At 50.7% G+C, this 13,189-nt stretch overlaps 1 protein-coding gene across 1 annotated transcript in view; it reads right to left on the minus strand.

The window, feature by feature from the left end:
- Positions 1–9,230: 9,230 nt before the first annotated feature.
- Positions 9,231–13,189, minus strand: part of GTF2IRD1 (GTF2I repeat domain containing 1) — a 41,812-nt gene continuing 37,853 nt past the window's right edge. Inside the window, exons 23-26 of the mRNA XM_009867667.1 lie at positions 11,761–11,953; positions 11,309–11,346; positions 10,286–10,422; positions 9,231–9,484 (exon numbers count right to left, since the gene is read on the minus strand). Of these exons, the coding sequence (XP_009865969.1) occupies positions 9,410–9,484; positions 10,286–10,422; positions 11,309–11,346; positions 11,761–11,953 (443 nt within the window). The 3' untranslated portion in view covers positions 9,231–9,409. The remainder of the gene's footprint in view (positions 9,485–10,285; positions 10,423–11,308; positions 11,347–11,760; positions 11,954–13,189) is intronic.

The following is a 13,189-nucleotide window of genomic DNA, read 5'->3' on the forward strand; positions in this document are numbered from 1 at the left end:
TCATGCTCCTTTACTAATTTTCTTTTGCTCCAGTTGTCTCAATTCCTCTGCAGTTTTCTTTTGCTAAGCTTTTTCCGCATTAAATAGTAAATAAGGACATCCTGTATTTTTCCTGTGAACATGGTGCACGTGATAAGGCCAGTGGACATGTGGGCAGTACAAATATTTGGCTAGTAAAAACACAGGCCCTGCTTTCTCCTGTCATTTACGCCTCTGCCCTCAGTTACGGTTGTTCTGGGAAGTTGAGGAAGGAAGGATGTGCTAGAATGTCTTGGCTCTCACCTCTACATCCTTCCAGAGTGATGATCTTAAACCAAGATGCTTCTATTACCATAATTTTTAATGACAATGTAAAGTCTATAGAGCAGGCAGGAATTCTGCAGCAGAAGAAAGAAGGAAGTATTTAAAAATAATTCACCTTTTTTAACAGACAAGAACAGTAAATATGCATTTTTCCAAAGATCAGGAATAAAAATAACCAGCAACTGGACATGCTATCCATAATTGTAGGCACCTGCAATAGGTGATGGGGATCCCTGAACACATTCACTTGCAGCACAAAAGAAGTTGCCACTTTGAAGTACCCAGCAAACCCGGGCAGTAAGATGCTTCGATGAGCACAGGGGCTGATGGGGACATTGGAAGGATCCGCTGCTGCCGAGTAATTATTCACGTCTCAAAACGGTCGCTACACTCAGAGGCTCCTACAGACATCACTGCATCAGTTCATGCTTCCCTAATTTTCCTCCCAGCCAGGGAGCAAAGGTTCCCAGAATGAAAGCTGAGCCAGTTGTGCCCAGGACAGCAGAGCAGGAGCTGCACCAGCCCCACGCCCCTACCAGCCCAGCACCACCGCATCCCTGGAAGCGGAAAGGACCAAGTGAGCAAATACAAAATGTGCTAGTTCAGCCCTAAAACAAAGATCTTCAAGTAACGCAGAAGCCGGCAGTGCTTCTGCCTTGTATGTTCAGCCAGTCCCTCAAATAGATTTAATTGGTTTTTGCTAATGGGAGGAGATTAGATCGTGAGTTTGCCAGTGATGCTTCATCCTCCAAGAGAGGGGTTTGGGTTTTTTTTGTTTTGGTTTGAGTTTTCCTTCCCCCTTCATGCTCCATACTGAGAAATCTTTGCCAGTGTAATTACGGACCCCGGATCGAGCTCTTGACTAATGGACCAGCAATTTGGGCACCTGTGTAATGGATACAAATACCTGCAACACCCAAGGATGAAATGGGATTCTTGGACTTGTTCGCAAGAAAAGACAACAGACATTTCTACTTGACCTACATTTCCAGAAGAAAGGAGTTTGGGAGCACTTTTGCTTTACATTACAGAACAATTTCACTGGCAGCTGAACTGTAAAAACTGTCTGTATACAAAAATAAAAGAAAAAAATCAACAGAAACAAATGTTTTGCGGAATTGCCTGTGTTCAGGTTCTGGTTCCAGTGTGATCTTCCTCAGCGCTGTCTGTACCTTCCCCTTAGGTACGAGCTGTGGGGGGCAGCTGGGGAGCCACTGGCATCAGGCTGTGATGGGATCGTCTCCTTGGGTTAGGAGCTCTTCAGTAGGGCTGCTCTAAACCCAAGTGTCACTTGGATCTACTTGCCTCCCCAAGGCACAGCACAGCTCCTCCTGAGGGGCCAAAAGCCACCTGAAAATACTGGTGAAGTTCAAAGCTGAGCAGCAAGAAGCATCTGGGTGTTCCTAGCAGGGAGCTGGGGACGTGGGAGCATTCCGCCCTCCTCATCTCAGCGGTGAGAAGTCCAAGCCAGACGCAGCTTCCCTCAGCTGCAGAGCTGGGAGGTTTTTGTGCAGACTAACCATTGAGCATTCCTCACCGAGGGAGAGCCTGGTTTTCCGCATCCATCACCATCCTTCCCGGAGAAGTGACGTCCGCGGGGAGGTGCCTGGCAGTGCCAGCCCGAGCACCACGTCAGCATTCTGCACAGGAGCTGTCTCACACATCAGTGCCGTCTTCCGCAGAGGCTTCCCGAGACAAAAACAGGGTGTCTTATTTATTTTTGGCTGAACACTGTCGGCTGTCCCTATCAGTTACGCACCTGCAGATCTATTAGTGCTTCTAAATGTAATCAGCCCACTGCATCCTTATCTCCAGTTATTCTGCGCTCAGGTCTATCGACATTTGGGCATGAAGAAAAGGGTCTTTTTTTGTCCTGGTTGCAACAGAAGACAGATTTACTGATGCAGACATCAGCAACATAACCACCAGCTTAAAATGAGCCATTAATATCAGCAGAGTGACTGCAAGGAAGCTCACTCCCCTAGGCAAGCCAGACACATCATTTTCCTGAGGATTTTAGAATCCTTTATAAGACTTTGAGCCTACAGTCAGCTCTTCATAGGCTGGCACTGCCAGGATCTATCCTAAAACTGGAGGTTTCCGATCTGGCAGGCAATGTAGTATCTTTATAGGAGAGAAGAAACCCTGTGCCACTACATAGCAAAGCAGCAATGGTGCTACCTGTATCGGTGATGGTTGTTTTCTTAGTTCTTTTTATCTATTTGGAGATCTGTTGTGTTGATTTAGTCAAAGAAATGGGGAAAGTGATTTGGAGAAAGTTTGGAAGCAGGACAAGAAGAGAGATTGTCATCAGAGGCCACTCAGCTGCAGCCACTTCTAGGGGCTTTCCCAGGATGGGCAATGCCATGGGCACAGCAGCACCTCGCTGGTGGGCGAGGCTGGATTGCACCCAGGCACACCTCCATGCAGGTGCCAGAAGCAATTCCTTGGTGTTCACACAACAGAAGACCCAAGAGACAAAGCCTGGTGGGTCCAAACCAGCTCAGACATCTTATTTTGGGTTCAGGAGGAACAACACCAAAACAGAGCTGCAAGGCATGACCAAAGGAGTCCTCCTTGCTTTCCCCAGCAAAGGTCACCTCTGACCCTCCCAGCTCTTCCAAACCCCAGGAGTAGAATTGCAAGGCAGATCCACCCATACCTTTAGAGCTGTGTGTCCAGAGGACCAAGGAGAAGAGCAGGATGTCTCCATGAAATATGCCTCCCTACCCAGAGCACTTCCCCAGAGCAAGCCCTGGGTTAAACAGGCACGGCCACACTCGCTCAGGCTGCTGGGCTGGGTCACAGGGCAGGTGAACGCTGCTGTGGTTGTGCACAGGTGGCCCAAGAAGGGAACAGGACAAGAACAGGCTAAGATTTCCCCAAGTACTCACCCAGACCCCAGCAGTTCTGGAGAGGTTCCCATACCTGACGTGCTTTGCGGGATTGGTAGCCCTCAACAGGTCTTGCTTCCAAGTTACTTCTCCAGCTTCTCCCTGACCACACCATCTCCCCATGGCAGCCTTTGGCACAGAGCTGCACAGCTGCCCCTCTGACCCTTGACAAACCCTTCCCAGCACCCTGCCCCTCCTCTCTTTTACCCTTAAAAAGCTCCTGCCCTGGCCCTTCTGAGAGGTGTAAATATGCAGGTTAACGAGGAGCCTCATTACCCTCCTGTGATCACACAGCTGCTACCTGGGGAGATGTCCGTCAGTCTTCTCTGTCACTGTTTGCCATTAGCAGAATAGGAGGAAGCAGCAGAGCTGCCTCTTCCCTGAGCCCGGCGATGGCAGCGGACGTGTCACAGCCTTGTGTCTCCAAATCCCAAAGGCGGTGATGAAATCCCAGCCCCTGCCGCAAGGACTATGAACCATATGTAGTAAAATGAATGGTCTTGCTGGGGACTCTGCCTGTGCCTTGTAAGACTGCCCATTTCATAATCTTATGGGGAAAATTATTAATAAATAACTTTAATGATGTCTCACCGAGATTCATTCTGCTTAAACATCAGCCCTTGAAAAGCCCCACTCATGAAAAGACGTTAATCTTTGCATGAGAGCGCGCCAGTTCAGTGCACCTACATCAATCCACCTTTATACCCCATGGACCTGTTAATCTGAGTTCAAGACAGCTGTTTAATACATTTATTTAACAAAAGACTTAGAAACTCCACTGGTAGTGTCCTTATGAAATAAAGCACCACAGTTCCACCCCTCTAATTGACCCCAGATCCTCCAGCATCACCATTGCCCACAGCTCTCCCACCCAGCAGCACAGACACATCAGTGGGGTTTCTTTCTCTGGATTAGTTAATCCTGATCAATAGAATTACCAGTTTAAACTGAATAGTGTTTGAGCCATTTACCAAAGATGGTCCAGGAGATTGCAAGACACAGGTTACACATTGTAAACAGGTTATATGTGGGATGGAAAGCACCGAACACCCTGTGTGGTCTGAGCACAGTGTGGTCCTCCAGCGGTGCTGGGAGAAGGCAAACCATGGCTGAAGGTCACACAACTTGCAGACGTGAAATAAATAGAAGTTATCGTGTTGTTGAGCAGCTGCCACTCCTGGAAAGACTCTGGGTGTTGAGAAAGAGCCTGCATAGAAACCTGTGCCCGCTTCTCCCTGGGACGACAGAACACCCTGGTGTGGGAAAGCACCCGCTGGGCTGTCCTGCTGATGCAAGGGAAAACAGTTTTAATATTGCGTTTAGGTGTCCTTGACTATTCCTTGTTATAAAGTTGTCGTAGTGCGTTGCTTATTCAGCCTTTTCCTGGACTTTTGTGTTGCCTGCCTTACCGTGCCTTTGAATTGGAATCGATTGTCCATGAGCCCGACCTATGTGTTGTGATAATTAACAAATGTTTGTGCTTGAGCCTTGAGAAGGGCGAGCCGACACACCCAGCAAAGTTGTGAAAGAAGGAGCTGCAGGGAATGCAGCCATCCAGAGGCCTAAGATATGCAAGATAAGGCAGAATTGCCCATTGCCAGCCCCTGAAGGAATGAAAGCAATCGAGGAAGTCACTGACAGGGAAAGGATATCTGATAAGACCATCCGGGAACAGACAAAGAGCTGATTATGAAGAAGACCCCCACCCACGACCACCGGAATGCCTGTTCGGGATAGTTTATGAATATGTATAGTCATCTAATACATACGTAACTCTTACTGCATTTAACTGGGGTAACTGCGTTTGTCCGGTGTGCATGTCTTTGAGGAGATATCCCACGTGCACCAGCGCGCTTATTAAAACATACCTACTTTATAACTTTTCGAGTTATAGAGTCTTTTCCGTCCGTCACTGCCCTGGCACGCTCCTGCAGCCCGGCACGCAGCAGGCTTTAAGCCCAGCTACGGCCAGGCAGGCACAGGGGTTTGACCTGTGGGAAAGTGCTGAGCCCTCTCTGGAGCCATTCGGGGGCTTCTGAGGCTGTCAAGTCTTGGCACCGTCAGGATGGAGCCTCCCATCACACCTCAGCCTCCACGTCATTACGTTTAGCCTCCGAGAAGCAAAAAGCTCTGGGCTGCACAGACTACAAAGGACCTGCAGTAAAGCAGCCACCCCAGGGCTGCTCAGAGACCTCGGGAGGAGCCCCAGTGTGCTGTTACCTTGGTTTCAAATGCAGGAATTTGGGTGTCAGCCACTCTCCAGACACCCGTGGGCCGGCTGCTGCCTGGTGGTACATCAAGACAAGCCCTGCATGCTGGGCTGTTACCTCGGTGTCAAGTGCTGTTATCTGGGTTGCAAGGGCAGCAGCGTGGAGCTGGGGTGACCAGCCTCCCTCCCGGCCGTGCTGCTGTCTGTATTGTCTACCGGAGGGACTCAGCACCAGCTGTGGCCAGAACGGAGAGCACTGACCAAAGGCAACACTCTTGAGATCCTACAAACAGCGATCCAGAAGGGAGACCCTTGGAGCTCACCGGGACAGCAGCAGGATGTGTGACTCAGCATCTCCCCCAGCCCTGGGACCCCTCTTTTTGAGAGGATTGAAAGATTGTCCCGTGATAATTTTGTTAAGATTCAAAGGCCTGACTGATTTTGCCAGGCTTACCGACTGCCCCTTTACGAATGCTGGTACATAAAAGCGAGTAATTCAGAAAACCCACAAAAAAGGAAATTCAAATCATAGGTTAACCTCTGTCTGTCTCTATATATGTGTGATGTTTGTCTGCCTGTCTCTACCTGTAAACTGATTTAAACTCCACCTGGGTGTGTAACCCTCCTGCATGTTTCAGGTGACCCTTGCCACCTGAAATCTTTAAGTCACTATCTTCATTGTTAAAAATTCCATTGAATCATTCTGTAAAATTAGCTGACGATTAAATGTTCACCTCGTGAGCTGTGTCAAAGATACTAATAAATCCTAAGCAGTCTAACAAAACCCTGTTCGCGACAGGGCTACAGGTAATGTGGACACCAGCCATCGGGCTTCCCGCACTGCAGGCAGGGGTGGGATGTTCTGACTGCTCAAATCGGGTCTTTTCTGCTGAACTCCTCACAAAGGAAAATAAAAAACCGACAACACACAAAGAAGGAAGCAAGACTTTGTGCTTGCCTTGCCGTGGCATCAGGGGAAGGAGGTTTTGGCACACATCGCACCGGCCCATCGAGCTGCAGCCCGCAGCCGAAATCACTCCGAAAGGGTTTGCAAAGTGTTCCCTCGCAAATGCGGTTGGGCTTCTGAATAAAAGCCCAGATGCTGTTTATGCTGTTCTCTAGCATCTCGGTGCACTATATTTAAAAAAAAAAAAAAAATTTGAATCAAAGCTCTCATTCTTTAATTAAACTTCATTTAGCTGCCATCTGCCTGGGATCAAAATGGCTTCGTGTTTTTGCAACTCTTAATGAGGATTGTTATTGGATTTGTAAACACGTAAACAACACCCTCCTCCCCCCCCCCATAGTCTTTGGAAAGTAATAAATGAGAAACGTGGCTCAAGAGTTAAGATGTGCATCTTCACTCGTCTAATTGCAATGGAGAGGATACCATTCAGCAGATAATCACGTTATACACAAAAACTGGGCGTAAAAATATCCTGCAACTCAGGATTGAGATTAGGGAAGCCGTGAGAGTTACAGCTGAGGGAAAACACTAATAAATCCATCATTTCTCCAAAGCAGGAGGGGTCAGTGCTCCTGAGTCACAAGCGAACACGGGCACTGAGGACAGGAGTTCCCCACCCTGACTATGGAAAGTGGATGTTGTGGCCCTGAAACTCCCTGAAATTGCAGCAAGAATTATTGCTATTCACCCCCCAAAATATTTGTTACCAGAACCCAACAGCCTCCAAACCCAGCCTGGGGATGCCGGAGGTGCCGACAGCGGTGGAGCCGCCCTGCGGTGAGCGGGCTGCGGGCACACAGAGCTCCGCTTAGCACATTGGCAAACCTGGGGAAGAAAACCTGAGCCCAGAGCCCGGCTCTGCCGAGCCGCAGCAGCCCACCCAGCCTTTCCCTGCCCCACCTCCCCAGGCCAGCTCTGAGCCAGGGACGCTGCCTGGGGGAGAGGGATGAGGCAGAGTGGGGAAACAGCCCCGCGCTGCCTCCTTGCACAACTTCCATTCCCCCTCACCACAGCCTTTACGATTGCGTTTGGCATTCTGAACTAAATCATTAGTCTCCAGCGTAGCTCCGTGCCCTGGTTTAACTCGCTGCCTGCTCTCAGCCCTGCCTTTCGGCAGCAGCAATTAGGTCCCCACGTGCGGCACCTCGCTCCAGACCCACACCCTGCGAGCAGCTGCCGGCGCGTCCATGGGACGCCGGCACCGGCACCAGACCTGGGGCAGCCTCAAACATCTCCACTCATTACCGAGCCACACTGCTGCCTTCGGCACTACGGCATCAGACCTTTATTTTATTTTAATGGCCAAAAAACCAGAAGAAAAGTCAAGATATAATGAGTGTGCCCCCTTAGTAGACACCTCCTCGGTGGGGTTTGATCTGAATGAGCCCCCTTCAGACATTTGGGAAGAGAAAATTGTATTCTTACCTCTGAAGCATGTTTCTTTGTTTCCTAATTGGCAATGCCACAGGTTTGAGCATCAGGCAGAGACATGAAAGACTTCGGATTTTGATGCCAACCACTCAGATGTCAAACTGTATTTCTAATTGGGGTCACTGATACAGATCTTCGCCCTTCTTTCGGCTGCCGCCTTTGTGCTGTCTCCTGCGTTTGGTTGGGCTTTTATTACCTTGCGATCATTTGCATCTAACTCCACAGCAAATGCAAGTCCAGAGCCAGGAAATAAAACTGCAGCTGGCTTGAAACACTCCTACCTGCCATCAAAACCCTCCGGCGGCCTGAAAAGAGAAGGACTTAAGCAGACCAAAAACCTGTAAAACCAATAAAATGGTGCATTGCACTTGGAAAAGCTGTCACGAGTGACTTCGATCCTGCATCTGCTACTGTCTATCCTCCAGCAGGGCACAGCTGCTGCTTTTGGGGCAGGTTTGCTCCATGAGAAGGTTGTTCTGCAGCCTGGAGGGATGCCCAGCAGCGGTCACCCCACAGGGACCCACTGTGTGGCTGCTTGGGACACCACCAAAGCTCCAAGCCTCAGAGCATCTCATTTTCAGGTGGTTCCTGCATTCACCAACACACAAGCTGGGACGTTTCTCCTCGTTGGTCTGTGTCCCGCCTGTGCACAGCTCTCAGCAGACACCGGGCGTGAGTTTAATACGTGCCGTGGTTAGTAATTGCAGTTGACGCCATCAGCTTCTGCTGCAAAACTCCAGAAAGTAAAATCGCAGGAATTTTAAATAATACCCCTCAATTTACTGGGTGGCTTCCTCTATGGGGTGAAGCGGCTTGGGCGCTCCCTGGATGCTCTCAGCGATGCCACTCGCAGCTCTTGGTCCAGCGTTACAGAACCTGTGAAGCATTGGCAGGACCAGCCTGTGCTTACTGCGGGAGCTTCCCCCTTCTAAAGGGCATCAAAGCTTCCTGGAAAATCAGAAACAGTGAAGGACTTCACGGGCTGAAAACCTTTCCGTGGTTCAGAAGCTGGTTAAACACATGTGACTGAAACTGTTCCTGCACCTTTCCACATCTGGGGCAGCAGAAGGCCAGACAGGGGAGGGCTTGAGGAGGGGGATCTCACCCCTTGGGGGCCCTAAAACCTCCTTCCCACTTAATCCAAAACCACTTCGGCTCCAGAGGCAGGAGGACGTGCAGGCGCAGGTCTCTGATGCCCATAAGAGCCATCACTGCTGCTTTGCTACCACTCCCTGTGCAGAAATTTTTATGCCTTTGATCTAAATAAAATGAAGCATTAAAATGTGTCAGACCTTTTGGTTCCAAGCACTGGTGACACTAAGGATTTGATTGAGCCAGCAAAGCAAGACAAGGTCAGTCTGGGGGTGCCCTCCTGCATTTACCTATAAATTCTATTTATCAATAATATACATAATAAAATAAGTACTTTTAAGAGCAAGGCAACACTTTTTATTTTTATTTAAAAAGGCCTTGATGGCAGGAATATAGTGTAAAAATCATTGGAAAAACTAAAAGGCATTGATACATATTGGAATATACACTTTTTACATAAATTACATTTATTTATTTATTCTTTCATTTGAGGTTCTTATTCGGTATTGAGGTCTAATAGTTAATAGGTCCTGGGATCTGGACGTTTAGACCACCATAGTCTAACATGTACATGTTCATGGGCCATTGCTGAAAGAGAGGGAGAGAAAAAGAAGGCAAAAGTCTCTGTTAGGACACAACACAAAACCATGCATATATCAAATCTCTGACATGTTTCGACACTGGCTGTTGCTCTCACCTTCCAAATAAGAGAAAAGAACCAACCCCAAACCAAAATACCACAAGCAAACTTGACCAAAGAAAACCTTCTAATCTTGTATTTGTCTTGCACTTTGTTTTATTATTATTTTTTAAAAGCATTTAGTATCATCGACAACTGAAGCCAAGCCCTGTGGAGGAGCAGTTGGTTGCATCTCCCTGATTTTTGTTCCCTATTTTCGCGGTTTTTTTGCAGGGCCCAGCTCTGCATCGCTTGTGGGACAGAGCTGGAGCAGCGCGCCCGGCACAGCTCAGACCCTGCGACCCGCCGGCTCCTGCCAAGAGCTGCCCCAGGGCCGAGGTGACACAGTGAGCATCAGGGTTTTAACCCAGTGGGCTTGGGGGATTTGCTCCAGCCCATCTCACGTTGGGCTCCCGCTAACGCTGAGCATCCCGTGAGGCACTCGGCGGGATCGATGCGGTAGAGCCCCAAGAGGCAGAGGGTGCTCTGCTCCGCTGATCCCCACTGCCCCCGGAGAAACCCAGCACGGAAAAGGCAGCCCCGAAGCTGCGTCCCCTCCTTTGCCAAACCTGCTTGTGCCATTTTACGTCGCACTTGACAGTGTTTGTCAGGTGGAGGGAGGTGGTGACGGTTCGAGGAGAGCAGAGAGGAGCATCCTGAAGCGGAAAGATAGGTAGGCAGTAACCCCCCTAATATCTGGAAGGCTTTACCACAAGTGAGATCTGATTTGTTGATGATGTAGACTCCATATTGGAAGAGGAGGAAGAGGAAGATGAGGAAGAGGAAGATACCGAGTTCCCTTCAGAGATCCTCTTCCGCTTCCTTTTGGGAACGCTGGTGTCTTTCTCTGCAGGGAGAGAGGGAAGGCATGAGGTGTCCAAGCCCTGCAAGCGGTCCCTCAATGCAGAGATCCGTCCCCCTGCTCCGACCTCACCTCCCACCGAGCGTCCCCGCGCCATGATCCGCTGTGCCACCGCTGGGGACACGGGCTTGGCCTCCACAACTTGGTATGGAGCTGCCAGCTTTCCCATCCGGGAAAAATCCCCAAATAAGTGAATCCCAGACTCCAGCACTTACAGAGCCTGCTGTCCCACAGGCGTGTGTCGGGGCTGGATGCTCTGGGGCCGTGAAGGTGCCAGCTGTGACAACGATACACCCGTGTACACCTGTGTCTGTAAAGCTTCTCGTGCGTCTCTTTTTTATGTCCCATTGCGGGCATGCTCTTGCTTGCCAGATCTCCCTTCTCTACCCAGACACCTATTTTCATAAAACTAATAGGATCCTAATTACCTCTGGGGCTGCTAATTCTGTCACATTTGGTTAAAACTGGCTGGGATTTATTGGGGAGGATGGGACAGAGAGAGAAACGCATTCCCAGTGATCACAGAAACCTTGTTTCCTTAGAAGCTCAACTGCCAAACGATGGCTTAAATGAAGGGCTTTAACCAGCGAATAAATTGCTCCTGGTGAGTAAATTGCTAACGGGAAAAGAATAATCATATCCTCCAGATTTTGAGTTTGAGTCTAACAGTCCAGCCCCTCCTCAGCCCACAGAAGTGCAATCATCTAAGAGGATGGTTTGCTCCTGAACAGATGCTGAGCCCGACTTCTCTTTTTCCAGGTAGGAAACCCTGGGGACGCGGAAGGTTCGAACGTCTCCCCCGCTTTGCCTGTATTTTCTCCCTGCCGCAGGGCAGGGAAAAGCCACGGTCATTCCTCAGCCCTCCCCTTACCTGTTTGTTTGGCCTCAGCGCAGATTTCAGCAAACGGCCTGCAAAAGAAATAAGGAGGTGAGAGCAGGCGGGCACCGTTGTTTCTGCCCAGAGTCCCACCCTGAGCTCCCTCCTCCAACACCCCTCTGTGTGCCAAAGGGTCACGGAGTCTCCCCAGAGGGAAGCACCTCGAAAAAAAGCAGCTGGGCCTCTGAGCCATCCCCACCACCTGCCCCCACGTCATGCCCCTCACCAGCATCATCATCTCAAACTGAAAGAGGGATGAACCACCCTCGCTAATGCTTTGCTGTGCGCACCCGTGGCTGAGCACATCCCAGTGGATGCGGGAATGGAACGGGTCCTCTGCGGGTACCTGGTGCTCTGGTGACTTAGCTCACGCTCACAGATACAGAATTAAGGGCAATGCTTAACGAACAGGAACCTTTCTCTGCTGCAGAGCTGAGGGAACTTACTGGAGCTGGTTTATAATCACCATCCGGATGCTCTCCCGTGCCTTCAGGATTTTCTCCAGCCGATGGATGTCATAGGTATTGGGGTTTCTAAAAGGGATATCGTCCGGCAGCCCAGTAACCTCCACGGCATCGGGACTGTCCCTGATGAGTTTATAGGGCACCATGACGGGCCGGTTCAAGCCCAGAGCCTCTCCTGTAACAGCAGAGCAGAGGACAGCGCTTTACACCACAGGGCTCTGGATCCAACCAACTGCAGGAACAAGAGCCCTGGGAGAACTCTGGGCAGCCACGGCTGCCGTGATGCCTGACCTTTGCTGCAGCCATGTCCCACCCAGCTGTTTCACATCTGCCTGCCTAATTTAATGCCTGCCCTGTTACTCTCCGTTTAGGATGCTATCAGAAGCCCCGAGTGGGGGCTGTTTCACAGCACTGACATTTGCACACCCATCTCTCCATGCAGAGCACACCCATCGCCACGCCGTCACCAGCCCAAGGCTGGGCCAGCAGCAGTGGTGTGGGAGAGCCCAGGAGAGAGGGCAAACGGGAGAGATTTGTCCGTCTCCTCTTGCCTCCAGGTTTGGGGGTCACTGGGGTGGAGATCACATCCATTGCTCACCCGCACATCGCATTGCACCTGCCCACTTTTTGGAATCACTTTATCCCTTTGGTCTCCACAATACCCTATCGCAGTGAAATATCACCATTTAATTCCACACCTTAATAGAAGCACTTCCTTCTGTGCGACTTAGACCTGCTGCCCAGCTCTCTGGGTACCCTTCCAGTCCCTGCACGGTGGGGAGCAGTGACCATCCCTCCCTCCCATGCCAGTCCTGACTGTAAGAGCCTGGTCTCGCCTTGTCTCACCGCAGCCTCCAAACCTGAAGGACTGACCTGTCCCCTCTGGGGCAGTCCTGGATTTTCTCGCAGGGAGATCAGCCCTGGAGCCCAACTCGCATCTTATGGTGCCAGGACCATGGGAATGCAGGGCTCAGCCCCAATGCGGGGAGGGAGCCACGGAGGATGGGGGAGCTCAGAGCACAGGCACCAGCATCCCTGGGGTGTTGCACCCGTATGCTGACACCTCCAGCAGGGAACTCCCCCCCCAAAGTGGCACACAGCCCAGGCTGAGAGCAGCACCCCAAAATAAACCGGGTTTGTGGGAAGGGTGAGCAGCCTGGGCAAGGGGAGACTTGAGAAAAGAGAGGAATGACATTCCCCACTGCTTCGCCCTCATTTCATCCGTTTTTCAGGCAATTACCGTGGGGAAGGAGGCCAGAGGTGGCACAGAAGCCGTGAGGTGCCACCGAGCCCCCGTAGCCCAGCTGCACAGCCCCGGGGAGTCACGGCTCGAGAAATAACCACCCAGCACCGAGACAAGCCCTGCCCTGACGGTGTCAAGGGGACAGCCCCGGGCAGTGGCAGCCCAGAC

This window comes from Apaloderma vittatum, unplaced genomic scaffold (assembly GCF_000703405.1).
Source record: "Apaloderma vittatum isolate BGI_N311 unplaced genomic scaffold, ASM70340v1 scaffold27014, whole genome shotgun sequence".
Lineage (NCBI taxonomy): Eukaryota > Metazoa > Chordata > Aves > Trogoniformes > Trogonidae > Apaloderma > Apaloderma vittatum.